Genomic DNA, 26,756 nt, shown 5'->3' on the forward strand with positions numbered 1-26,756 from the left:
CCATCTTGGAGATGTGCATTCCTTCACAGACGTGGAAACGTGGAACTACAGAGCCTACACATGTAGAAGCATTATAAAATCTAATAAGAGTCTAAGTTTGACACTGAAAGGACCACGTTTGGACTATAAACAGCCCGTACATGCATGTCAACATTGGACGTTCAGTAGACGTCAAAAAGAGACGTCGCATGGTGTTACAAAACGACCGCTTCAGTGGACACAACTTCATACAAAAGACATCAATCTGACATCACTTCAAGCAGCAGGATACTATTTTACATTTTAGACTGAAGCCTAAAATGTATTTGTGGTTATCTTAGTTTTTTTTGTTTGTTTTATGATGATTTAAGTTAGTATTTCAGATAAGCCAAAGTTTTCTAACGTTTAAATAAATCAAACAGCACAACTATTAAAATGTGTAGCAGTACAAAAGCTTAAAAAAATAACTTGGTTAAAACAGAAAAAATGTTGTTCACATGGCTGATATTCAGATTGTTTTGTCTCGTGTTGGGCCCATCTGTGATGCAGAATGAGAGAAAAGGCCAATAAAAAAGCCTTTTCAGCACTGATGAGTCTATCACTGCAGCTCCCAGCTGACTGTCTGACACGACGCCAGATGAGAACAGAGAGGGTCTTCTGCCTCCACTTTACTCTGCCAAGCCGCTCCAATTTAGCTATGCACTGCTGGTGTCTGTTTGTAGCTGCCCTGGTATATCTGATAAAGAAAAATCAGCCCTGTATTAAATGAAAAAGAAACTGTTCTCTGAAAGGCTTGTTTTTCTGTGTTTATGTTGCAGTTTGTTACTCTTGGTAAGAGCAGAGAAGATGGGAGGTGAAATCTTTGGTTTGTGCACAAATAATAACTGCCTCCTTTTAATTTCAAAGGCAACATTGTTCCTCCTCCTACACTCAATCCCCAACAAACCACCCAGCCACTTAATGCATAAGGCAGATATCAACCGTTTAAACTCGAACAACCGTATAATGTTAAAATGAAAAAAGGCTTAAGGGCTGAGGATCCGTGTCTAAAGACTGATCAGAAAAGTGTCTTTCCTCTTGGATATAACAGAAAACCCACTTTGACATTTTATTATTAATAGTATGTGCATTTTAATCAGCGCACACACCCACGCGCCATTCTTTTTTGTTTTGCTTTCTTTTGTTTTAATATGCTTATTTGTATTCTTGTCAGCAGTCACTTGGCTTAGGTACAAACATTTTTCAGTCTTGCCTAAAGTTGTTGTTTTTAGTCCTGCGCCTAGAAACAGCACAACACAAAGCTTCCTTAACATAAACACAACGATCATGCTGTTTTTAACATCCATGGCATTAAAATAGAGTGTAACATAAATACTTTATTTTACTTTGTGCACAAAGAGAGATTAAAAAGTGGTATGGTCTGTGAAGAGTGTGCTATTTAGTTTGTCTTATTCTTAGTGAAACAGGGTCTGTATGTGTAATATTCAGAAGACTACACATATATATATGGTTATATCATATCATATCATATCATGTTGGAAATTCCTACTAGTTTTAAATGTGCCAAAGTGTGTCAGGTGCCAGGATCCACTCCTACATAAACAAGCTGCTGCTGCTGCTGCTTGTGCTCATTTTATCTGGTTAAAGTTAAAGTATTTCATATATAAGAGTTCCATAAGTGACGCTGCTCTTTTGCATTTGGAGAAATGTGAACACATTTTTAAAAACTAATGCAACAAGCAATGAAAACCTTGAGTCATTAATTAAAGAGCACTAATATTAGAGCTGCCATAGTCAGTAGATATTTATGGAGGTGTGATGTACCATTTGTGCATACTGCAATATTCAATAAATATTATGTGATGAGATTTTTGGGCCACCATTGGGTTTATAATCAAATTTGAGATACGGTAGAAAATCTCTCATAGACTTTCAATATGCTAATCAGCATGTAATTTCAGATGCAGCCATTATGGCAAGTTTAATTTACTGTAATGAATCAAATATTTCTTTTTAATTTCACTCAGGTCTCCTCGTCTCACCCTAAGAGTAAGTAAAGCTCTTCTTCAGAGAAAAGTGAAGTAAAATTCGTCACTCGCTTGTAATGAATTCAGTTTCCTCATTATTTAGCCTGCAGTCTGCGTCCCAGTTTTGTATAGCTGTTCCTCTGATGTGCTTTTGGGGTTCACAGTGCACAGGACAGAGCAATCTGCAGCACATTAAATAATGCAGGAATCTGTGTGATGTGGGGAACAGCAATTCTGCACCAGCACAGCTCCTCTCCCTCATCGTCATGTGTGCTCCCCATCCCCCTTTCCGTTGCACATCCGTGTTCTGTCTCACACACGTACAACTGTCTCGGGCTCTGATTACATTTCTGTCTCTGATTTGATGTCAGTCTTTGCCGCTGCTAGTGAGGATCACAGGTAGCAGAAAAGACAAGAGTAGCTCGTGGGGCTGGAAAGTAAAGCCAATGGATAAATGCCTTAAGCCTGCCTGATTTTTAACAGCCAGCAGGGGGTGAATCCTTTGGTTACATAAAATAAAATAAAATAAAATAAAATAAAATAAAATAAAATAAAATAAAATAAAATAAAATAAAATAAAATAAAAAAATAAAATAAAATAAAATTGGAGTGCTTAAAAGTTTATGGGAAACCAGCCAGCAGCTATGTTATGTTTATAAAATAAAGGCATCAATAGTGTTCAAAAAGAAGATTATCCAGGGTATTCTAATGCTTTTAGCCGGCGAGCCTGCTGAGCTCTCAAAGTCACTTCTTGCTCTTTACATCCTGTTTTGAAACATCAAGAGGCCAACAGCTAAAAAAGCTCCAGTCGAGATATCACGACTCGGTTTCACTAACCAATGGCTGATTTTATGATGGCTGCTTTTTTACTGCCTGTGGTCAACACTGGTACCCAGTTTTTTCCACAAAAAAAGAACAAAAAATATATATTTTTGACTATCTGCTTTCTATATTATTACACCCTAAATACAGATAAATAGAAAACACTTTATAATTCCCTGAGGCGAAGTTATCAATCTCTCTGCTCAGTTAGATCTCAGTTAGTGGTTTTTAAAGTGGTGTGAAAGGAACACTAGTGATCTACAAACCACAGCAAGGAGCCACGAGAATAATTTGCTATAAATTATTATTATAAAATCATAGTGTAGAAATGAAAAGTGCGTACTTATAAATGGGGACCATTGTGACAATAACACTACCTGTATGAGGCATGTAGTGCAACAGTGTCTTAGCAGTGTGCGTCACAAGATGTGTCTGAGTAAAAAACTGTCAACGTGTATCTGCCAGGAAATCACTCACTTCTCTCTGGGTACAAAAAACTATCGCTGCTGCTGCAGGAATAGACCAGCTTAGCAAGCTAACTGTGCTTTACTAAGGACTATTTGAGTCATTTCTCATTTTAAGTGACACTAAGGCAAAACAAGGTAAATCCATATTATGGGATAAGTAGAAAACTTTCTCCCCTGTAAGGTTCTGTGGAACCTAAGAGACCTTTTGGTCTGTAGTACGTTTAATAAGTTTAGAAAGAAAAAAATTTTTTAAAAGACATTTAAAATCAGAAGCCTGCAGTCAGTATCATCTATCGGGTGTTCCCTTCAGGGATCAGCACAGCGGCTCATCTGCCTCCATCTCCAGCTCCACCTCCTGTCTTTTTGTTAGTGCCACCATCTCCAAACCATACATCATAGCAGGTCTCTTGTAAACCTTCCCCTTCTCTCTTGCTCCTGTCTTTCTGTCACAAATCACCCCTGACACTCATCTCCACCCACTCCACCCTGCCTGCACTCTCTTCTTCACCTCTGCTGTGTACTGTTCATTGCTTTGGATGGCTGACCCCAGGTGTATCAGCTCATTCACCTTCACTACCTCTAATACCTGTGACTTAACCTTTCCACCTGTCTCCCCCTCATTCACACATACATATTCTCTCTTTTTTCTCCAGTCCCTGGAATCAGTATAATAAATATAAACGTCAGCAAATGACACTTTTATGTTTTCATGTTTTGTCCATACTTATTCATACTCCTATTCCTTTATTTCTAAAATGACTTTGCCCGCTGCACTCCTCTGCACACCCTCTTGAGTTCCTTATTTTTCTTTTCTCGTCTCTGATCTATAAAGCAAAGGGGATTGTTGAGGGTTCGCGCCGCACTTTTATTCAGAGATCAAGGTTGACTTTGAGACTCTGCACATGCTCAGTGTCCAATTACTGACTCAAATAAATGCAGAGGCACATGCACTTATGAGCACACTTTCACAGTGGTTTGCAGACATCAGGCATATCACAGGAAACACTATTCTTAATCTGTTCAAATTAGACTGTTGTTCTTTGCAAGATAAAAAAGCAAAGACATGTCATCTTTCTGTGATAAACTGCTTTCATATGAAAAAAATAATAGTTGTGTTTCCTGTATCTGTCCTCAGCGAAGCAAAACACTTGTTTTTTTTCTTACTCAGCAGAGAGTATAACCCTCAGTTTCCTCACCTAAAAATGACTGTTTCTGCTCCATTCCCTGCTGATCATCTGTTAATTCTGCAGTAGGTCACATTACACACTCACAGAACAAAGCAAAGCAGAGGCAGCGGGGAAGCATGACTCATATAACAGCATAACTCTCAAGAGGTCCAGTGTTGTGTTTGATCATTAGATCCCATGAGAGGACGCGCACGAGGCTGTTTTATCTTGCTTTGTTGCAGCAGGAAGATTCATTTGGTGCATGACAGAGTTTAGATGCAACGTCACAACAAGCAGGAGAAGATATCAGTGTGAAAAATACAGTACTGGAACTGAGGTAATTTGATTGAGAGTGGGCCTGAATTAATTTTGCCCCTCATAGTAAGATTGTTAGTGAAGAAGTGCTTTAAGGTTAGAATTACAGGCTTGGCTGTGAGCTGTGGGAGGTTAGGCATGTAGCTGTGATATCTGTGAAACTGCACAAACTCTATTTGTGTAGTTTTATTAACTCTTCACTTTTCTGATTAAGGGGACGCTTCGTTACCATAACATAAAAAAAAGAGACGAAAGCACCTAAACCACCTTTCTCAAGGTGAAAGCCAAAAATGGTTTCACCCAAAATAATGGAAATGGTACCTGAGTGACCTTGAAGCCTTTATGTGCACACACTCGAGCAAAGATGAATGAGTCTGCTTACAAATGACCGAATGGATCAGCAGTGCTTTTTTTTTTTTTATTCTAAGACTGAATTCAGCCTTGAGTAAAAAATGCAGTTATCTCATAATTTTGAATGAGGTCACTCAAAAGGGTGCAAACAAAGAGGACTCTGGCAGGTAAGCTGAGCCTTTCAGCAAAATGCTTAATTCCATTATACGAATATAGTATGGGCTACGGTGCACACACCTGATAAGAGTCCTCTGTAATGTGAATGACTGCTGCTCACCTGTCATTTAGCACAATAGGGGATAAAATAGTTAGCAACACTTTGCAGGTGTAAAAGCACAATATCATCTCTCAGCTGCTTGCTGCTCAAACCAAACCTCTCAGAACTGTATGTATGTCTCCCGTGTGCTTAAAGAAAGCCAACCTCATGATTACAGTCTGCTTTCTTAACAACCTCTGTCATTATGTCAGCCCACAGATAATGAACACAGAGTAAGTTGATGCACAAGTGACAAATATAGTGTGCGTGTTTGGGTTTCCTTACCTGGTGATGATTGATCACTGGATGCCACTAAAGTGGCAGGCGTGGGTCTTCGTCTTCTGATCTGAAAAAGGTCGAAAAATTGACAATTTAAAGTGAGACTTTAATCTTTACTGGACTGAAAAAGACCTCAAGCATTTATGTTTTACCTTATCACAGCCATGCCCATCAATTTTTATGCTTTTTTTTCTACCAATCAAAATGCTAAACAGCAGTGCAGCAATTTCTCATATTTGTTTGCCCGATGATCAATACAGTATCCCTTTTCTCTGTATGACACTGTCAGACCAGCCTGGACCTTTGTGTTTGGTAGTTAAACACTCTGAAGATGCCTTAGCTGAACAACAGCAATCCTGCAGTGCTGAGCACTGAGAGCAGCAGGGCAGCATGCTGCCTCCTACTTGCTTCTTGGCACTTAACATGTGGACTGTGCTATAGACCATTCTGGGACAAAATATGAAAGTACATGCATTTTGTATTTCTGTATGAAACACACTGACTTTACACGTTATTAGCTACAGCTTACTAATATTGTGTGGGATCCCTTTTGTCTTCAGAGCTGCTTTCATCTTAAAAACAATGTGCCTGAAACATTCCTCAGAGATTTGGGTCCATATCGACATGATGGCATCAAACAGTTGCTGCAGATTTGTTAGCTGCACATCCATGGTGTCCATCATGTACCACCACATCCTAAAGGTGCTCTATTGGATTGAAATCTAGTGACTGTGGAGGCACATTATCCTAATGAAGGAACCATCAGAACAATCGGGACTAAGGGCCACAAAATGTGCATATCCGCTATATCAGGGGTGGGCAATTCCAGGCCTCGAGTGCCGGTGTCCTTCAGGTTTTAGATCTCACCCCTGGGTCAGCACACCTGAATCAAATGATTAATTCATTACCAGGAGAACTTCACAACATGTTCAGGAGGTCATTTAGCCATTTGAATCAGCTGCTTTGGATCAAGGACACATCTAAAACCTGCAGGACAGCGGCACTCGAGGCCTGGAGTCACCTACCCCTGCTCTATACCATTACACCACTACCTGCCTGAACAGGTGATTCAAACCAAGATTTTATGTTGAAAAATTGAAATTCATCAGATCAGGCAATGCTTTTCCAGTATTTTATCCTCCAGTTTTGGTGAGCGGGTCAGAAATGTAGCTTCGGTGTCCTGTTCTTAGTTGTGTGACAGCAGGTGAGGTACGGTGTTCTGTGCCCATCTGCTTCATTGTCCAACATGTTGTGCATTCAGAGATGCTCTTCTGCATACTTGGCTTGCAATGAGTGGTTGATTGAATTAGTGTTGCCTTCCTATCAGCTTAAAGCAGTCTGATCATTATCCCATGGCCTCTGGCATCAACAAGGCTTTTTCTCCCAGGGAGCTGCTGCTGTATTTTCTCTTTTTCTGACCATATTCTGTAAACCCTAAAAATGGTTGTGCAGGAAAATCCCAGCAGATCAGCAGTTTCTGAAGAACTCGCATCAGCCTGTCTGGTATCAACAACCATGCCACATGTAAAATCACGTTTCTTCCCCATTCTGATGCACGTTTTAAACTTCAGTACATCATCTCGACAGTGTCTACATGCCTAACACTTAGTTGCTGACATGTGATTAGATATTTGAATTAATGAGCAGTTGAAAACGTGCACCTAACAAACTGGCTGCTGAATGCATGAACCACATCAAAAAATGTTAACGACGAAAACATTACATAAACATCATGCCCTTTGTTGGCCGATTATGATATCCAGATATGGTGTGTTTTGTAAAATGACTCAATATGTCCGACACTGAGTATAACGTTTGACTTTTCAATGGGAAAATGTTTCTTCTCAAAGATTTCTACACTTCTGAGCTCATAACACAGACCCACTGGACTGGTGGCTTTAATCTACCCACATTTCCAAAGAAGTCCCACAACCTAAACTGCATTTTCTTGCTGCTGATGCATCGTTTTACACCCAACATGACAGCAAAGACATGCAGTTGTCGAATGAAGTGAGTACAGTACCTTTCTTAGCTTGCTAATTTCCCTTTGGCTTCAAAATCAAATGATGACATTTCAATTATATTTTGTTCATAAAATGGCTGTGATATAGTAATTTAAACAGAGCATGAATTTAAACAGACAGTCAATTATTCACAAACACAGGTGCACACAAAAGCACAGACATAGCAGACAGGGTTGCTGACTAATGCTGCGTGTCACGTCTGCTTCTGTCCTCGGTGCATCTTTCCTAAATGCTGCTCGTGCACTGAAAACAGAGCAGTCTACCTCAGGCTACACAGTGTGGCATCACATGGTAATTCTTGTTACAATTTAAATGGGGTAGTAGCGAAAGACTTCTGAAGATCCAAATTTGATCAAAAATTGGGAGTTTCAACGATATCTTAAGATGTATCAGAGAAAAACAAATACAAATGATAACAAATATGTCAGATGAGAATCAGTGATTAAATCAGTGGCACAGGTTTGAGTTCAAGTCTTCCTGTGGCTGAAAAATGCACAAGCTGTTTTAGACTTTTTTCTTCTGGATTGTTGCTCTATCTGGTCTCTGCAGACTTTGTTATTGCAAAAGCAATATTTCCCCTGAGCTGACTCACATATAATAAATCAGCTATTGGAGCTGTGCACGGGTATAGACCTAAATTGATTAGCTTCACTCCGTAAAGACACGGAATACAGATGTAACTAGCAAAATAATGTGCAGTAATGAAAAATGAGCAGAGTCAGTTGTATCGCTGCAGCAAAGTCTAATTGGGTATTCAGATTTGAAGAGGCTTCATTGCCTTTGAAATCACTACCATGGAGCACAAGAAAGCTCTGAATGAGAGGAGACGCCGAGTGTCTTTTCTTTCTGTTAACATACAGGCAGATATTTTACTGCTTTGAACACTTCACTTTGGAGAAAATTGCTGACCTCATATCCTGAGACACATGCCAGCTTTTCAGTGAGAGCTTCCTGTGACTGCAGCCTTCTCTTTAGGCTTGTGATTTTTTTCATCTCTCTTGTGTTGTATAAATGCTCAAGGTAGTATGCTTTCACAGTAATCGCTGTGTCAACACACAAGCTGGCTCCTCTGCAAACGATTGTGTGAAAATTGTGTCAATTGGATAAGATTTTAGTTGTGCATAAAAACAAATAAATCCAAGCAGCCAAATTGCTAATTTTGTGAGAGTCAGTTCATCCATCTGTTGTCACTGATGCTCATCGAGCTGATATCAGGTGTAAAGCCAAGTGCAGTCTGGACAGGTCAGCAGTCCATCACAGCACTAATACAGAGAGAAGCACAGCCACTGATCCACACCTTTACTTTAGCCGTTCTGCACAAAATGACCTGAGCTGACAAGCAGGCTCAAAACCAGAACTGTTTTGCTGTGAGCCAACAATTCTCACCACTTTACCATTGTGCTCTCTGCCAGTATGCAGGACAGTATCTGTTCAGTAAAAAATCATATACAAAATTAACTGCCAAATAGCCAAGACAACCGAATGAAGCACTGAGCAGTCATCACTGCCCTCTTGTCTGACTGCAGGTTACCGCTTTTCTTTGTTTTCTGTTAAAATCTCACTGAGAAAGCAAAATGTGCACCGATGTGGCCTTACACAGAATGAATGGAAATATTTCAGTACCGCTTGGTGGTTAGCTGATGAGTGCCAGCAGACTAGTCAGCATCTTCCATGCAAACTAGCGATCAAAGCAATCGAAAGGAGGTTTTTGGTCACCTGATGACCACGAGCAGCTTCCAGAAACCCCTCACCAACCGGTTGGAGAATTCACATTTGTCCTTAGGGAGCAGAGGTTGCCAGGTGGTGTGGGTGGCTGGTCTCTAAATCTGTGTGACTGAGACCTGTGTTATACTGCTGATCCCATGTGGAAGGTTTCCTAGGAATAGCACTCAAAACTGCAGCTAATTTTGTGGAATGTCCCTTTAAATGACAATAAATTTTACATTCTCAAAGTAATTTAAGTGATTTCTTCCCTGAAGAATACATATTATCTTAATTGATTTATCTGGTATGTTTGCAGCTTACTTAGCCTCATGAGAAGCAGGGCTCAGAATCAAGAAAGCCACAATAGAAAAATACTCTTGTGTATACTATAAATCTTGCACTAATATTTTAGCCGCGTGTGTGTGTGTGTGTGTGTGTGTGTGTGTGTGTGTGTGTGTGTGTGTGTGTGTGTGTGTGTGTGTGTGTGTGTGTTTTGTTACCATTTCAGAAAATCCACCCCGCCAGCTCACATTAAAGCACAAACAGGCATGGCTGTGTAGAAGTGATTATTCCCAGAGACATTATTATTCTTCTCACCCGGCAGCAGAGCAAACTCACTGATCCTTCACTCGCACAAATAACCCAGCTTACTGGACTGCTCACCCCCCTCAAAACGCCATGCCTGCCTTTCAATCCACAGTCCGTTTAAAATGCACTTCTGCGCTCTTCACAACAACGAACAAAAACAGCCTTGAAAGTGACGGGTGGGCAGGAAAAGCTGTGCATGCCTGGTATTTCTGATGTGTGGGGAGCGGCCGACAAAACACCTCTGACTGGTAAATGTAGGTCAGGCCACAAGACGGTAGGGTCAAAGTCTTCTTACAACGATGCCCGCGAGTTGTTTGGACGTACAAAAATAAGATTAAAAATGAATAATTACATCCCCCTTTAGATTTTTTCTTTTCCTCTTGACTTAATGATACATGAAGAAAGTATTTTTTTTATAATAAATGATTTCAATATAAGTGAGGCTAATTTTGTGATGCTGGAACAGCAACAGCTATCGTTCAAGCAATGACTGGAAAATGTCTTCTTTTTTTTAAACTCAGCTCTGAATGAGTACAATACTTATTTTAAGACGATGGTCCATGTTGTCCCTTTTAAATGACAAGATGAAAGGCATAATATGTGATCAAACTAACAATGGAACAAAACGCTTCTTTGGACAGTTTTACATGGAGCCTCCTCAAAGAGCGAGACACTTCTCTTCTCACACTTGAACTCTAAAAGCATTTGAGACAATCTATAACAAAATGGAGAACAATTACTCAGTTATGAGCATGCTAATCTCTGCTACCAACTTGAAAGCTGCAAGTTAAAGAGCAATTTTTATAGAGAGCCTGCAGGCTCCCTACCAATCCCCACTAAGTGTTGTCATGCAGGCCATATTTCAGTACACTTTGTCAGATGCCATCACCGTCTCTCCATTACACACATGGTGTCTCTTGGCATTGATGGCTTGACAAATCACCTGCGGCAGCATTAGCCAAAGTAAGAATATTTAAGACCTACAAAGTGCATGTTTCAAAGTTGGAGTGATGCTGTTTGCATAACTTGCAGGTTTGTGCATAACATTAAGTTGCAGGCTTGTGAGTGATAGAATTAATCTCCCCTGTGTTTCTTTTTTGCTGATTATTTGCTGATAATGTTCATGCACTAAAAATGACCTCGTAAGGGCACTAAAAATATTATATTTGGTTACATTTAAGCTTGTTTTTAGTTAAATATCTCTGCACACTGACAAATGTTGAGCTGAGAGTGACACCCCTGTCTTAAAAATGTGATAATCGGATGCAACATGGCACGTACTGGATAGATGAATCCCCCAAAGGCTTTTTAAAAATGTAATTTATTAACAACCAGAGAGTCAGTTACCAGTACACTGGTAAGTTAGCTGACTACATGGCATTGCCAGCTTATTCAGCCCAAATTGACAGATAGCATACAACAAATAAAGCTTAGTTTGGTTTAGAAAAGGCTAGAAACATGATTTCAGCTCCTGTGCTCTGCTTCAGTAAAGTGTAAATGGGGACGTATCTGTGACACTTTGTCTACATTTATTTGGACAAAACTACTCGGAGAAGAAGTTTAAAGATCATCTCAAATCAAAATGTGCATTTTTTTAATTGTGCAAATCAGTAGTAAGTATGGCATTCATCTTCATTAAATAATGTCCACTGATAATCTGCTGTACTTGAAGGTTGTTCCTGGAAATTGCCTCCCTGAGGCAATAAAGGAAAGCTGTTTAATAGCTATGTTCTCAGTAAAGGATGAAGATCACCTGCGTGGGGAACACGAGGACGGACATTGTCTCAGCACTTAATTGTCCATAATAAAATTATTTCAATATGTCACAATTCATCATCGAAACAGGGAATATATTGCTTTCATTTATGAGTGAAGCTTCTTCAAGCGAGCGCTGCTCATATAAATGAAAGATGATGGAGTTTAATATGAGCTCTCTGCATGACAATGAATAAGGTTTGATTGTTACTTTCACTTAAGCCTGCAACAAGCAAAGAAAGTTTGTAGTTTATAACTGAAACAACTCATGTTAATCAGCTTGTAAATACTCCAATTAATTCCTCACTAATAAACATACATCTTCTGTTGTTTTAAGAGTGGTAATAATTTGTTCAGTCAGTGCTAAAGGAATATGTGAATTTTTCTTTTAAATTTTATGTTTCCTCCCGGGGAAAGCCAAGAAGTTCATCACTCAAAATGCAGCTAGAAACACTGGGCTAGCTTTTCCTAGCATAAATACTGAAACAAAGTGAGATAGCTAATGTTCTTTCCTCATCCACAATCGGCAAACCCACATCTCTGAAGATAATTTCCCTCAACGGTAATCCAACAGCAGAAATCAGTCTGGTGTGACTCGATCAGTGCAGCGGGGGAAGTGGTAAAATAATGAGTTGGACTGATGATGGATCAAGGTTTTTCTGTGAGTCAGGACTGCAGTGTTGTCAGGTTTCCTGTTATGCCTTTAGGATAATGAGGTGTTCACAAAGTAGCCCTGTGCTCCAAGCTATGACTCAAAAGTGTCCACGTTCTCGTGTACAGGAGAGCTCCACGGTGGATCTGTCAGAAAACTGCCCAGTCCGATTATGCCAATTATGTGCTCGACATAAAACTCCCCCCTGACTTCCATAAAACCCCCAGGAGAGAACAGATGCTATCACCCAATTACCATATTCTGGATTCAATGTGATGAAATTAAAGCAGAAACAATTTTCTACATCTGTCAGCGATAACTGTTGAACTGCTACTTTAAATAGCCAATCAAGCTATGACCATTACTGTTACAATAAATAATAAATACTAGAATATGTACCTGTATATGTATCTATATAAATGATATGATAAATAATATAAAAACATTGAAAGAACACTAAGAGCAAGTAACAAATATGCACATTATTTTCTGTAGCTCTTGGAAGAAGAATCTCGTTGTGGTGCGCCTGCACTGCACGACTGGGACGACAATATGAGGTCTGTTTCTACACTTGGCTCAGGGCAGGTACGCTCCACAAAATAAGGAAACTGTGAGTTACTGCTTACGTGCAAACTCACAAAAATCATTTTAACATTAGCTGTGTTAGCTAATATTAGAATAAAGTAAAATGCTACTTTGATTTACTGCAAGAGAATCAAAGTACTACCTTCATCCACACTCACTGAAGCAACATAGAGAGAAAATTAAGAAGCAGAATGCCAAGAAAATATTAGATCACACAGAGCTGCACTGATTCAGCTCTGCTGCTCCTTCAGGGCCACAGAATTAGCGAGCGGATAGTGGATAGCGCTGCACATTAAATTCAAACCCCTGTCCTCTCCCCTCGGGCAGGTCGCAGCTGCCGTGCCTAACAACTTTTTGTGGCAGAAACCTTGCAACACAGAAAAACCACCCATCTCAAATCCCAGCCTCCTCCATCTTCTTGGTGTGGTTGTAGTTGCTGCTGTGCAAACCCCCAGCTGCCTATTATGTCACAGAAGCATTAGGTGTGTAAATGTCAGGGGAGTGGGATAGATACCCTTCCTGAGTCCAACGGCTTCTGTTCATGTGACACCATCTGGTCTTGGCCTCTGCCAGGTCCAGTGTCAGATGTAGGGCTATAATATGAGATGATTGTGCTGTATTATGGATAAGAGGAGTGAGCGAGGGTGTGTGGTTTTTTGGGGTTTTTTTGTTTTGTGTTTTGGTGATTAAGGGTCGGAGAGGCTCCTCTGACTGGTGCACAGTTCTCCACGGAGGCTGATTCACCATGCTGGGAGGTGTCAGGTTGCTGGGATTACTGAACCGTGGGTGAAACCCCCTGGTGTGACATTCGTACGAGCTCGTGCAAACACAAACACACATTTCCTTTCTTTTTTTATTATATCGGGTATTCCCTTTGTTTATTTTCTTTCTCTTTACATCTGTCTGATTTGTTCCTCTGTCTCATATACACCCACACAAAGACAAACACATAAATAAATATATATTCAGTATATATAACCACACACTTGGGCGCCAGCTTGCCACACAGGCTGAACAGGCCACTCGTAGAGGTCTTAGAATAAATTGAAAATGTAAAGCCCCAGTGGCAATCAGGCAAGCTTTTGGTCATGCTTACTGAGGCTGTGAGCTAAGAACTCTCTTGAGTCTTTGCAGAAAAAGTAAAGCAAGTTTAACTCATATACACCTAAAAGGAGATCTGTCTGCCCGTGAAAGAAAGCAGGTAAACACAAGGCTGCGAGCCGTTTAAGTCTTAGATTGAACGGCTGCAGCCTGGGATCAGACGTGTAACTGAATAAATACAGACGGTGGACACCAACTCCCCAACACTCAGACACAAACAAGACAGACACATGAAATTATGTCTGCATCCTACAGATACCCTTGCAAAGCTGGACGTTGAGAAAAAGAACATACACTGCAGAAATTTTGAGAGTGTGAAGCGTGACCAGATCCCAACAGCCTCAGTTTGACACAAAGATTGTTTGTTTGTTTGTTTACTAATGGAAGGTATTCAGATAAGTTATAAAACTCTATAATCTCCAATTATCTCTATATTTTATAGAGATTACAAGAACCCTGATGTTTGAAGCCCTGTTGCAACCCTAATCTGGTTTTTTAGACTCAGTAACTGTTAAAATTATTGCAAACTTCTTCTCTAATGGTAATCATTTATGCCATAACAGCACAGCACAAAGAGTCATTTGTGTGAATACAAATACCAGTGTAATACCTGTCATGCAATATGTAAGTTCTATAGCAGTGCAACCCAACATGTTTTCACCTTACCTTTGAAAAGTGGCCATTTTTATTACATTTAAAATCAATTAAAAAAATCCCAGCACCTGTGATACCTCGTGTTCATTATTACAACAGTATAATGGACCCCCTCTTGAACTTTTACCCATGCTGCCTGAAGGTATTTCCATTTTATGGTTCTGAATCATTATATTCCACCGCACTGTACTGCTGAAGTTAGCTACTAAGAACATTTCTCATATTTTGAAGGCGCTACATGATTTAGCAAAATAACCATTTGAAACTAGTTGGCAGTGTTTCTTATTTGTAAATCGGTCGTCCAGCCTGGGTACAGAGTGAAAGACTAATCAAGCTACCATTTAGTAACTGGCTCCCTCCCAAGTTTCCCTCAGGATAACTGGTGCTCACGTCTCACGGTTTTATCTAGAAAATGAATCATGGGAAGTCTTGAGGCTGAAATGATAGCAATCTATTCTCAAATTTTAAAGGGTAAGAGCCCGGCTCGCTGGCTGGGAGCAAACGCAGAACTGGTACTGTTTATCCAAATGATATTCCCTGAACTTATAGTTTGATGATAGCGGTCTTAAAGATATTAAAGTGGCTTTAAGTAGTGAACATTAAACTCCTGAACAAAAAAGTGCCACTGACTTTTTTTCAAGACATCATGGGTGGTGCTAACTTTTGGTTAGCCTAAAAGTCAGGTTTGTCCTGCTTGACCCTGGTTTATCCAGGTTATTCCAGGTATCCTGTAATTTGTCACCTGCCTGTAGTAAAGTGTTATTCTTAAACATAAGAAAAAAAGGATATGTGGACAGCACTGCCCAATATATCCAAAATCTACCACAGGTAATAAGCTAGCTTTAGATTTAGCACATGTTTAATACGTATGTTGGGTCTGAACTTAGACCCCGCTGACCCCAGGACTTATTCCCGTGAAAGAAAAACAAGGCAACAGCGATCGATCGATTTACTTGCAAGGGAGGCCTCGTCGGTGTCTACCACAAAATGACCCCAAATCCGGCCTCCGCTTGCTGCCTTTTATTGGGAAAACAGTTCACACAATACACATCACAGCAAAACAACGCCCACCATAAAATCCCCCCAAATGGTTCTAAGACAAAGCACTGTATGTATATGTGTGTGTGTGTGTGTGTGTGTGTGTGTGTGTGTGTGTGTGTGTGTGTGTGTGTGTGTGTGTGTGTGTGTGTGTGTGTGTGTGTGTGTGTGCTCCTGCTGACCAAAAGGGTCATAAAAGCAGGAAGCAACATCACAAGAAACAGATCTTCCAGATAGGATGTATCTGCAATAAAAGCCTCTCCAGCCAGTCAGAGACAAAGGAATTCCTTTCATCACAGAGTTAAAACAATATAGAGATGGTAAGCATAAAAATGACAACATTTAACAATTCACTTTAACAACGTATACATATGAAATCATTCAGCCACTCCTGGTGCCCTTTAAATTGGGTATTTTCATAAGAGACCAACTCTGATAAGGACAATATAGTTTATCAGAGAGAACAGTTGTTAAACCCCAAAATTAAGGCAGTTGTTTGGTATTTGGGTAAAGTCCCAGGAAAAAGCTCTCTAACTAATAAAAGCTTGATATAGCTTTGCCTTGTTCAACTTTACCCACTAAGTTTAACACAGTACATAAGTAAATACACCACTTCTAGATTTGTGACTTTTTATGTGTTGCTAAGGAGGCGTTTACTCTAAAAGCTCAACATCAAGTCATCAAACACTTTGTAGAAGTGACACTGGGATCATGTGACCAGTGCAGCTTGATCTTTTACTTATGATGGTTTCAATTGCATGTCAAAGATCATAATAGTGGCTTTAATAGGTGAAGATTAGCTTCCTGAACAAAAATGGCAATTTTTCTGCAATCATCCAGCAACAATTGATTTTGTTATCGAGGGATCCTGGGAGGAGCTATCTTTTGGGTTTGCCTACAGCATTATTACAACAAATCACTGCAGGGGCCGTGGCTCCAGGTTCGTCCTGTAATTTGCCTGTTTGTCAGAGAGTGCTCTTATTCTTAAACATTGCATTTAATTAGTTCTCCTTTATATAAGAAGCACAAATTGTTTCTCCATTCATGCAGAAGTAGACACCAAACCAGACTGGAAACGGCTCCAGATTTTGTGCCATCTGTCTTATTTTGCTGTAAACAACTCTGTGTGTGTATGTCAAACTGATGTTACGCTGACCGAAATGCATGTACACACCAGCAGATGCAGCCATCTCATATTCAGTTTCTCATATCTGAGACTTGTAATCATACATTCTCCACCTGCTACAGTAGATCTATGTCTTAACTTAACTCTTGAACAGAAATGTCCTCACAAGAACAAACTCTCTCTCTCTCACACACACACACACACACACACACACACACACACACACACACACACACACACATCCATAACATCAACCTTCCCTTTGGGTCTCATAGTATCAGCGAGGGAAAAAGTAGTGAGAGCGGGAAAAGCAGCGAGTGAGACAGAGTGTAGACTCCTAAATCCTTGCCAGCTTTACTTGAGCTTCATTCATTATGAATGACCTGTCCTGTTCATGTTATATTTATAAAAATGAGAAAGTGGGACACCTCTTTTCACTATATTCCCAACAGAAGGATGGATTGCACTCACTAAGCTCCTTCAGACACTAATAGGAGTTCACTTTTCTTATGTCATAAAGTGGTGTTTGCCACAAATCAAGTTGAGTTGTGCAGTTAAATTACCTTAGAAGAAAAAGTCCATTAATGATGAATGAGTTTAATTCATTCACCCTGTCAGCATTTCATTGCTGTAGGATACAAGCAGTCAGTCACTAAAAAAAACAGTGACCTCCTAGAGACATCAATATACTGCGGCACCCCTCTTAACCACCGCTGAGATATTATGCATCTCGGCAAAGCCGCTCACTGTGAGTGCAGATGGAAAAATCAATTATGAATTCATCATCTTCACATTAGAGCTGTATTCAAAACATACGTCCTGCTAATTAGATGCACAGAAGAAAATGTGGTCTACTCGAAGCAGCAGTTACTCATCAGTGTATACTACAGCATTTGGGATGCAGGATGCTGAGCTGCTCAGCTCTGACTACACCTGCTTGCTTTGACAACTAGATTACATATGTTTTAAATATGTGTTCAGAGACTGTGCAAAGTGTTACAAGTATACAGTAATTTTTTTCTTGCATCTGCTCTAGTCATCTTGATTTTTTTTAAAAAGTGGGAGTACTACTCTCATCGTGTCTCACTGATGGAAAGATGCAAATCCCTTATAAGTCCCATATTACCTACACCTCATGCTCCTTCCACCTTTCTTCCTGCCTCCTTTCCCTCCACCTTACCTGTTCAGCTGCCTCTGGGTCCAAGTGGGTGTCCAGTAGAGGGACGGTGAACTGTATCTTCCTAGGGCTTCCAGTTTCCATGGTGGCACTGTCTGTCAGAGAGGAAAACGGGAGGAAGAAGGGGATGATCGAGAAAGGAGAATCCGTACGGAACAAGGAGGATAAAGAGCTGAAAAATAAGTGAGCTCTAGCTTATTAAAAAAGAATCAGATTGTTTGAGTTTCTCTCTGACTCTTTTCTTACTTTTGCCTTTAAACACACTTTTCCCTAATTGCCTTGTTGTTTCTTGGCACCCGGTCTCTAATGATTTTCCCTATCTTCAGCACCTGCTAGTGTCTATTCTATCTTCCCTCTCTGTCTCTCCAGCCTCTCAATGCTCAAGCAAGGGCATTCTCTGCAAGGAACACCTCTCCTTCACTCTCATTCGCTTTCACACCAAGTCCCACCCTCTTTTCACGTTTCTTTCCGTCTTTATTGGCTGTCTGAGCTCTGGGCTGTTCTGCAGCAGCCCCTGCACAGACGAGAGAGCGAGGATGACAAAGGCATGCTCTCTCGAAGGGTAGAAATGAGTAGGATTTATCCAGCCTCTTCTTCAAGAGTATTTTTAAAATCACCTGCCTACACATGCTTAAAATCAGCCTACGCTGTATTTTAGATACAAGTGGTCTCATTCAGAATGAGGTCAATACAGGCTGACATCTACACATATATAAATTTGTTTGTTGGTTCATTTAACACATGCACTGTGTTCATTACTGAACAGCTCTGTGCATAGTCCCTACACGGATGGTACAGTTACCTGGGAATCATGCAGTATAATGCAACTCTGAGCCAATATTGAGTATGTGAGAGAATAATCTGAGCTTATAGAAATAAAAACACATGGTTATGCACACTAAACAGTTCTTTATTTGCTGTAATGTTTTTTTTAACAAAAATGTTTTTCTCAGACTTCTGCAGATTTCTGCCTTTTGTTTGATACGTCCTGATGTAGGATCAGTTTGAGGCTGTGATGTGTGTGTGTGTGTCCTGTGTTTGATGATTTCTTTGTTCATCACTGGCCAGGCTTGTCCTGTCTGACGCCTGGCCAGCACAAGCTTTATTGATTGTCTCTTAGCCCCAGTGTCCCCACACCACATGTCCACTGGGCCCCGATACCTGACACCAGCCAAGGAGCATACGGTGTGTCAAATGTGCAGTGCTTTTTGGGAGTGAAATAAATATCAAGCGTGACGCTTTTAAACTCTGCTCTGTTTCAAGATAAATTTCAAGCAGGCGTGAAGAGCAAACTAAACTTTAACTCCAAACTAAATATGAAAATTCTTAATATTTCTGAAGTACAGTCTAGTGGAAGAAAGCACTCTCACATTTCAAAAGACCTCGCAATACCTTTTTACGCATCTCTACTTCCATTTCAGCGTGAACAGTTCATCCAGAAACAGCAGACAACAAAGGAGCTCAGCAGGAATGAAGCAGCCACATGGGATGCACCATTTGCATCTTTTACAATAACCATTTGTATTTCGCTATAATTCCTCATTTTAAAAGCTTTGGATTGGATGCTAGTCACTCAAAACAGTCTAAACATAGAGAATATTTTGGTAAATAATCACATCTTTAAAAAAATCATGTAAAAATGAATAAAAAGAACAACAGAATCCTTTGTTTTAATCTCAGAGTGTCTTGCTGTGGTGGGATTGCATATTTCTTTGTCTTGTAGCTGGTAGTAAAGGAGGGAGAGCAATAATAAAAAGCTGCCAATGTAATTAGAGCCTTTACTGAAAAATGTCTCTGTCATCAAAGCAGAAAACTGTGTTAATAAGGGGCCGCGTGCTCTATGTGAGTGTGTTTGTGAGAGACAACAGCTGGCTGCACGTTTTCCAGAGCAGCCTCTGATGTGAGCAGTGAACCAAGGACAAAAGCTTTGTCTCTGCTGCTCCTTCACATCAGCAGAGTTTCTCTAACTCTTTTATTGAACTTTCAAAGGGAAAAGGCCTTAGCCAGTCACATAATAATTTAATTTAATTAATAGCTATTAATTAAATAGCTTAAAAGCTTATTTGAAAGTTTGGAGCATACAGCCATGGAGAAACAAAAATATATCCCATGATTCAGTATGTAGCTTGTAGAACCTCCACTGCTTGAATGAATAATTTTCTTCATCAGTCTCTCGTGTTATTGTGGAGGTATTTAGGCCCACGCCTTGTTTCTTAAGTTCATTGAGGTCTCAGGACATTTATTTATGAACAGCTCTCTTAAGGTCCTGGAACAGCATTGAAGGTCTGGACTTTGGATCACTGCAACACTTTGAATCTTCTTTTTCTGTCATTCTGTTTGAGATTTGCTGCTGTGGTTGAGAATCTGAATTATTTAGTGCTTCTAATTTAATCCAAAATAAGAAAGGAAAACAATTCAATCTGCCTAAAAATACTACTTGAACCTCTGAAACCAATTTAAGTCTCAACTTCTTCTTTAAATAAAGTGTAGACCTCCTATACTTTTTTTAAATGCATGCTGTCACTTTCTTACCAGATGTAACAGCAATCTTCTTAGGTTTTTTTCAGTAGTTAAAGCTTTGTGTACTTTAATACATCCACAACTTTAGTGTAAATTTAAATATGCTTAATTTGACTTAAGTTGACAGTTAAAACAAGTAAAGAGTTGACAGGTAACACTAACAGTATAGTTCTTTAAGACAAGGCGGGGACATGGAAAAAAACTGTTGCCTATTTTTAGTCTTTCCAACATTATTTATATTGTATATATAGTGAAATGTTAAAGGTGCAGCTCAAAAATTTCCACTGTGAGCAGCAGAGGACAGATTCCCATTTAACCTTAAAGTTACCTTTGCTTTTCTTTCCAAACAAGATCATTTGATCACACTGTAGCCATTAAAGCCTGTTGTGTGTGTGACAGATTGTGCTGTGTCACGGTCATGACCACTAATGGCTGAGACCTCCCTCTTTGCTGTTCAAGATGGCTGCCATCCAAGATGATGACCATGAGGGAAAGTGGAAGTGTGGAGGTCGAGTAAAGGTCATCAAACAGAAAAGAAAGGTTTCTGTGTGTATGTGTGTGTGTGTGTACCTGTTTAGGCATTTTTGTGGGGACCAAAAATAGGGGAAAATTATGTCAATTAGATGTCCTCACTAAGATATGAAAACGAGAATGTGTGTGTGCGTGCGTGTGTATAACAGTGCTGCACACAGGAGCTGCCTAAAGCAGTCTTTATACCCAGTGTATCTGTCAGTCAGTCTGGGTTTTCGATCTCGCTCTCTTTGCGTCTTTCTGCTATAATTACTGCACACACAGATGTTTTGCCTGAACCCCCTGCAGACTCATGAAATTCAGATGAGCCGACTTTCTTTAAGTCAGCTAAGCTGATGAGAGGCTACAGCTGTGTGGACAACAGCACCTGCTCTGCCTCTGTCGTTTTCTTTTGTCTCAATATGGTTCTTGTTATCTCACATTTATGTCTCATTGTCAAAGCTGGTATGAAGACAGATATAAGTCAAGAACAGGCCACGCATATCTTCAAATGCAAGTGAAAGCAGCTGAGGGCGTGTGGGGTGTTCCATGAGCTTAATGTGAACATTTAAGCAATCGCAATTTCCAGTCTACACAGGCCGCATCTGACAAACTGCAGTCCCTCTAATGACTAATGTAGTCCTGCTCTGACAGCGGTTCAGTATAAACTCTAAAGCTACATGTGGTTCCTTCTATTCACATGTAAACACAAGATGATGATGACCAACTTACTTAAAGATGCTTTGAAACAGCAGCCCTTAAGGCAGTGCTGCTCATATTTCATATACAGTCTCTGTTTATGTTTGATAAAGTACTCATATTAACAGGTAAATACTATCAAGTGCACTTAACTTAATTTGGCACAGAGTATAAACATGATGTCATAGCTTTGCATTATTTTCCCGTTTTATTTTGAATTTACTCAGTTTGACTCCAGTCATCCTCACCTGTAATCAGGGCTGTCTGTGTGCACAGGTTCCCTTTGTTCTGTGCCACATTGTCTTGTTACGCTCTGCGGTCAGTCTTACCTACTCGTTTGTAACAAGGTTTTCATTTTTATGGTTCTTGTTTGTTTGTTTGTTTGTTTGTTTCATTTCTAATTAGAACTGTAAAGATCAGAGTCCTTAAAACTGAGAGAGGCCCGGAGCAATCTGCTCAAAACTGTGATGTTCATGTTAACAGATTAAACCATAAAGAAGAATTTAAAGTTAAATTTGATTAAAAATAACCAAAATAATAATAAAATGATTAAATCATTGGCCACCAGTCTTAAGAAATCAACCACATTATTTTATTTTGTCTTCTGGGGTGTTGCAGCAGAACGAGAGCTTGAGGTTATAAAAGACTCATTTTAAGTGGGATTGACATGCTTTCCTTCCCAGTAATTAGCTGTGGACACCAGTAATGTGTAGAGTAATTGCATGTTGCTGTGTTTTAATTAGTGCACAGGCTTATTGCATGCTGCTTCCCCAGGTGGCCTGTAAATAAGCCACAGACAGCAGCACTGCAAGTCTGCAGAGAAGTGCTGACCATCACGGCACACTGAACAGAGGATTTCCATCCTTATCCCACTACATTAACCCCGCACGGTGCTGTGTTTGTAAAGAAATGGAAAAATACTTACATAACTATCATATTCCATTAATCCCTCTGTGTGTGGTCTTCACTGCATTTACATTCCCCTGATGTTTAAGTGAACCAGCGCAGACACATTACAGTTATGCTCTTGTTTATGGCCGAGCAGATGTGAGTTACTGGCTGCAGATCCAGCAAATATAACACCGTCCTGCAAACAAACAAAACATATACCATTTGTCCTCTGATGGAATTTAAAATACGGAAGGCAGATATAAAAAAAACACTAAGTGCTAAAATATGAACTGTAAGCTAAATGATTTTAAGCTCATTTATTAGTTTATGAGCTGATAAAACAGTTACAATAAAAATAATAAATGTTGGCTGGTTATAGATTCTAAAATGCAGAATTCACCATTAGCTTTTTTATTTATAATCATCTATACAAACTTTTTATTGTATTTATCATATTGTATATTTAAGTGGAAGATTTTTGGGGATTTGAGAGTTTTATTTGGACAAACAGGACACTTTAAGATTTCACCCTGGCTTGAGAAAACTCGGAATGGCCATTTTTACACACATTTCATAAACTAAAACATGATTAGCAACAAATTAAGTGGTCATATTTAAATGAACTCAACAGCTGGATTTATAAAATTTCCACATCTGTTTGTTCCCACCTTTCTTTAACGGATTACTGTGTTATGATATTTGAACACTGATAAGAGTGAACACAATTACACGTGAAATTAGCATTACAAGATTAAAGTTCTTTTATTTGAACGGAAGAACAACAAAAACATAGCAACTAACAATTTACAACAAACATTTTCAGTCCTTAACATGCTGATCCAAACAATCACCAGTTAACATGCTTCGCAGTGTTGGAAATTCAAAGAAAGTAACAACAATCATAATCATGGAAAATGAATATTGTGTCATTTTTCACTGGACACGAGGTGTGAGGTCAAGCCTAATGGGCTGGAACTTCGAGTGGAACAAATCTAGTATCTCTATAACTCTCAGCTGCTTGACCTTCCACCAGGGCAACACAGCGTGCCTGCAACATTACTTCTTGCCAAATCTCTGGGGCACGGCCATACTCCAGATCTGACCGGGGGCAGCCTCCCAGTCACGGGAATGCATCTGATCCTCCAGCACAACCTGCCCTCTGGAGCTGCGGCCAAACCTGTGAGGGGAAAGCACCAGGAGTGGGAATTATTTTCAACTGCAAACTATGATTTTAGATAGATAAACATCTGTAAGCACAGACCAGAAAATATAAAAGATTGATGCTGATGTTGTAGTCTTAGCTGGGCCTTAGTTACATTTGAGCTCGAAGGACTGTTACAGAGGAAGCGACAGTATAAGGCAACCGTTTTAGTAAGCCCTTGAAGATGAGAGGATTTAATGATCCCAGCGTTGCCATAAGGGGATCGTTCTGACTCTGAACGATTTTTACAAATGGACTTTTCAAGTACATAATGGGTCATTTTGATCTTTTAAAATTCAGATATGGAAAGTAGTTGCAAATGGCTAAATGGATTTTCCTCTTCCTGTCTTCCAGTACACGGTGCGATCTACTGTATATCATAATCCCTTTAAATAGCTACAAACTACTCACATATGGTGTATTTTTGCAGAAAGAATGGGTAAAAAATGATTTGGTGACAAGCCCAATGTACGTCAGTGAACTGCCTATATTAGTGTTTTTCTGTAAACACATCTGAGAGAAAACTTGAAATGTAGATTCATACAGGCACTGTGATGCCACTGACCTCTGTGGCTGATGGAGGACAGACTCCCTGGCTTCTCTCTGGGCTCCGTGCAGCAGGGCTCTCAGCAATGAAGTCAGCACGCGATCATCAGTGTCGCTATCTCTGTTTTCACTCTCCTGGAACACACCAGGACACATTTAAGGCTACACAAGAACACACAGCATTGTGTCAAACTTTCTTCTTTTTTAAAATAAAACATGAAGAACATCACAAACTTAAGGGGCTGATGACTCCAACCAGTCTGTCCTGCAGTGGCAAAAAGCCTTGAGATGTAGATATTAAGGCACCAAGGATAAGAGATGTACACGGTGCACATCAAAATATCCATTCGCTTCATTTTTATGCAAAGTAAAACCCAGATCTGTCTGTCCCTGCATGCCACAAAGAGAAAATCTAGTACTCGTGATCTCCTTGTCCTTTATCTGATTCGCTATCCTGCCCCCAACTATCTGCTCACACCAGAATATATAACAGTGTATTTCACACTGTTGCGTGAAGAGGAACACCATCTGAAATCTAAATGGGCTGTGTGATTTATCCTGTCTCATTTGATAAAAGGCTCAAGTCGCATTTACATACAATCCTCTCAGAAAATGTTGGCATGTACCAGAGCAGGCAGTCCATATTTAAATCAGGCACAAAGTATGCATATTTTAAAAAATAACTGCATGTGTCTCAGCGATAGGATTTCAATTTTAAAGCTTCAAATTATCTTGGACCTGACATAAAGTAGATTGTCGACATGTAAGTGAAAAGAAAATTAACAAGTTTGTCAGTGGTTTGATTGTCTCACCAGCCCCAACAGGCGGTCAGGCATGTTCTCCTCTGAGCTGCCAGGCAAGATGTCATTTTTGTCCAGACCGCCTTGGATATGAAGAGCCTGACTGACGCCAGCCATCGCCATAATCAGTGCCAGAAGAGTCACCGCTGCAGCTGTGTCCATGTTCTCAGACTTGAGAGGAGGTCAGACAAACACTGATGACAAATAGAAAAGAAGAATGAGAAGGAGATGGCTGTCTAAGCAGACTTGCTAAGAACGTCTTGTTTTTGTGGTGTCCTGGCTAACTTCAGTGCTGGTCACATCCTCAGTGGGTCTTATATACACCTCGTGGTCACTGGCTGGACGTCTCAGGAGAGCTGAAGAAAGATGCTACTGTACAAAGGGGAACAGGGGACAGGATGGAGGAAGAGACTTAACTAGGTCCATTTAGCTCAGATCAGGGCATTAGTGATGACTTAGCACCAGAGTGTGTTATTATGTGGCCCTCAGGGTCGTGCAACACAACTTACAGTTATTAAACAAATAAATCCGTGCAAATGGACTCCGATCCACCCATCCCAAGGTAATGCACAGTGCGTATACAATATAAAACAGATTAGTCACCTGACTTCAGTTATACAGGAAGAAATTCAAAGCACACACTGTATTCAGAAGAACTGCAAAAATTACCAAAACAACAAAAAAAAAAAAATGCATGTCAGATCGTCTTCTGTATGAAACAAGCTTTCTTTGTAACTACCCGCCCTTTAATCCTACTTTCTTCTGATTGGCTGCCCCTGACAAACAAAAGTTTTGAAGAGCAGGTGGGTGGAGCTTCTGCGCTCACGGCTAGAGCTGTGGACCTATGATGACCATATTATGGATCTCCCTTGCATGCACTGTAGATTATTTGCTTTCTCTAAAGCTTTATTGACATGAATGTAAAGTAAACCTTGGGTCAATAATAAGACTCTGGCTCATCAAACCCTTTGCTTACACAGAGTTTTCTTTAACAAGCAGATCAGGGGGTTTTAGAAAGAAGCTTTCCCCCAAAGGAACCGATGCCTTAAAATGAAACACTTCATCTGTTAAACGTCAGCTCGCTTCCTTCAATTATCTTTCCAAGTTTTTATTAGTGAGAGTGACACTTGCAGGGGTAGTTGTTCAGTTTAGTGTTGCCTCAGTGTGTGTGTGTGTGTGTGTGTGTGTGTGTGTGTGTGTGTGCGTGCGCGTGCGTGTGTGTGTGTGTGTGTAATAATTAGTCACTTCCACATTACTGGATTCAACATCAACAGATTTGGCTCATCAAAGTGCCTAATGGGTGACAATCCGCTTAAGCACGCACGCACATACAGCCTCTTTTTGACTACTATGGCAACCAGGATGACATCTAAGGGATTCTGAGAGTATTAGTTTTCATTATTGAGATCAGAAGCTTTTACAGGAAAATCAAAGTTACTCACTCTGACTCACAGAATAGAGTTTATACCATTTCTAATAAGAGGATAAAAATAAGCCTTTGTTTAGTTTTGTGTGATCCCATT

The 26,756-nt window shown here is 40.0% G+C and overlaps 2 protein-coding genes across 2 annotated transcripts in view; both read right to left on the reverse strand.

Moving 5' to 3' along the window:
- LOC116320710 (protein phosphatase 1 regulatory subunit 1A) overlaps positions 1–18,376 on the reverse strand; it is a 34,551-nt gene extending 16,175 nt beyond the window's left edge. Inside the window, exons 1-2 of the mRNA XM_031740379.2 lie at positions 18,070–18,376; positions 5,669–5,729 (exon numbers count right to left, since the gene is read on the reverse strand). Coding sequence (XP_031596239.1) covers positions 5,669–5,729; positions 18,070–18,150 — 142 coding nt within the window. The 5' untranslated portion in view covers positions 18,151–18,376. The remainder of the gene's footprint in view (positions 1–5,668; positions 5,730–18,069) is intronic.
- A 5,140-nt stretch (positions 18,377–23,516) lies between these two features.
- Positions 23,517–25,395, reverse strand: npffl (neuropeptide FF-amide peptide precursor like). Its single transcript, XM_031740376.2, has 3 exons — positions 25,246–25,395; positions 24,453–24,568; positions 23,517–23,863 (listed from the first exon to the last, which is right to left on the reverse strand). The coding sequence occupies exons 1-3, from the start codon at positions 25,393–25,395 to the stop codon at positions 23,743–23,745; spliced, it is 387 nt and encodes a 128-aa protein (XP_031596236.1). The 3' UTR covers positions 23,517–23,742.
- Between the last annotated feature and the right edge of the window lie 1,361 nt (positions 25,396–26,756).

The sequence above is a fragment of the Oreochromis aureus genome, linkage group 5, assembly GCF_013358895.1.
Source record: "Oreochromis aureus strain Israel breed Guangdong linkage group 5, ZZ_aureus, whole genome shotgun sequence".
Taxonomy (NCBI): Eukaryota; Metazoa; Chordata; class Actinopteri; order Cichliformes; family Cichlidae; genus Oreochromis; species Oreochromis aureus.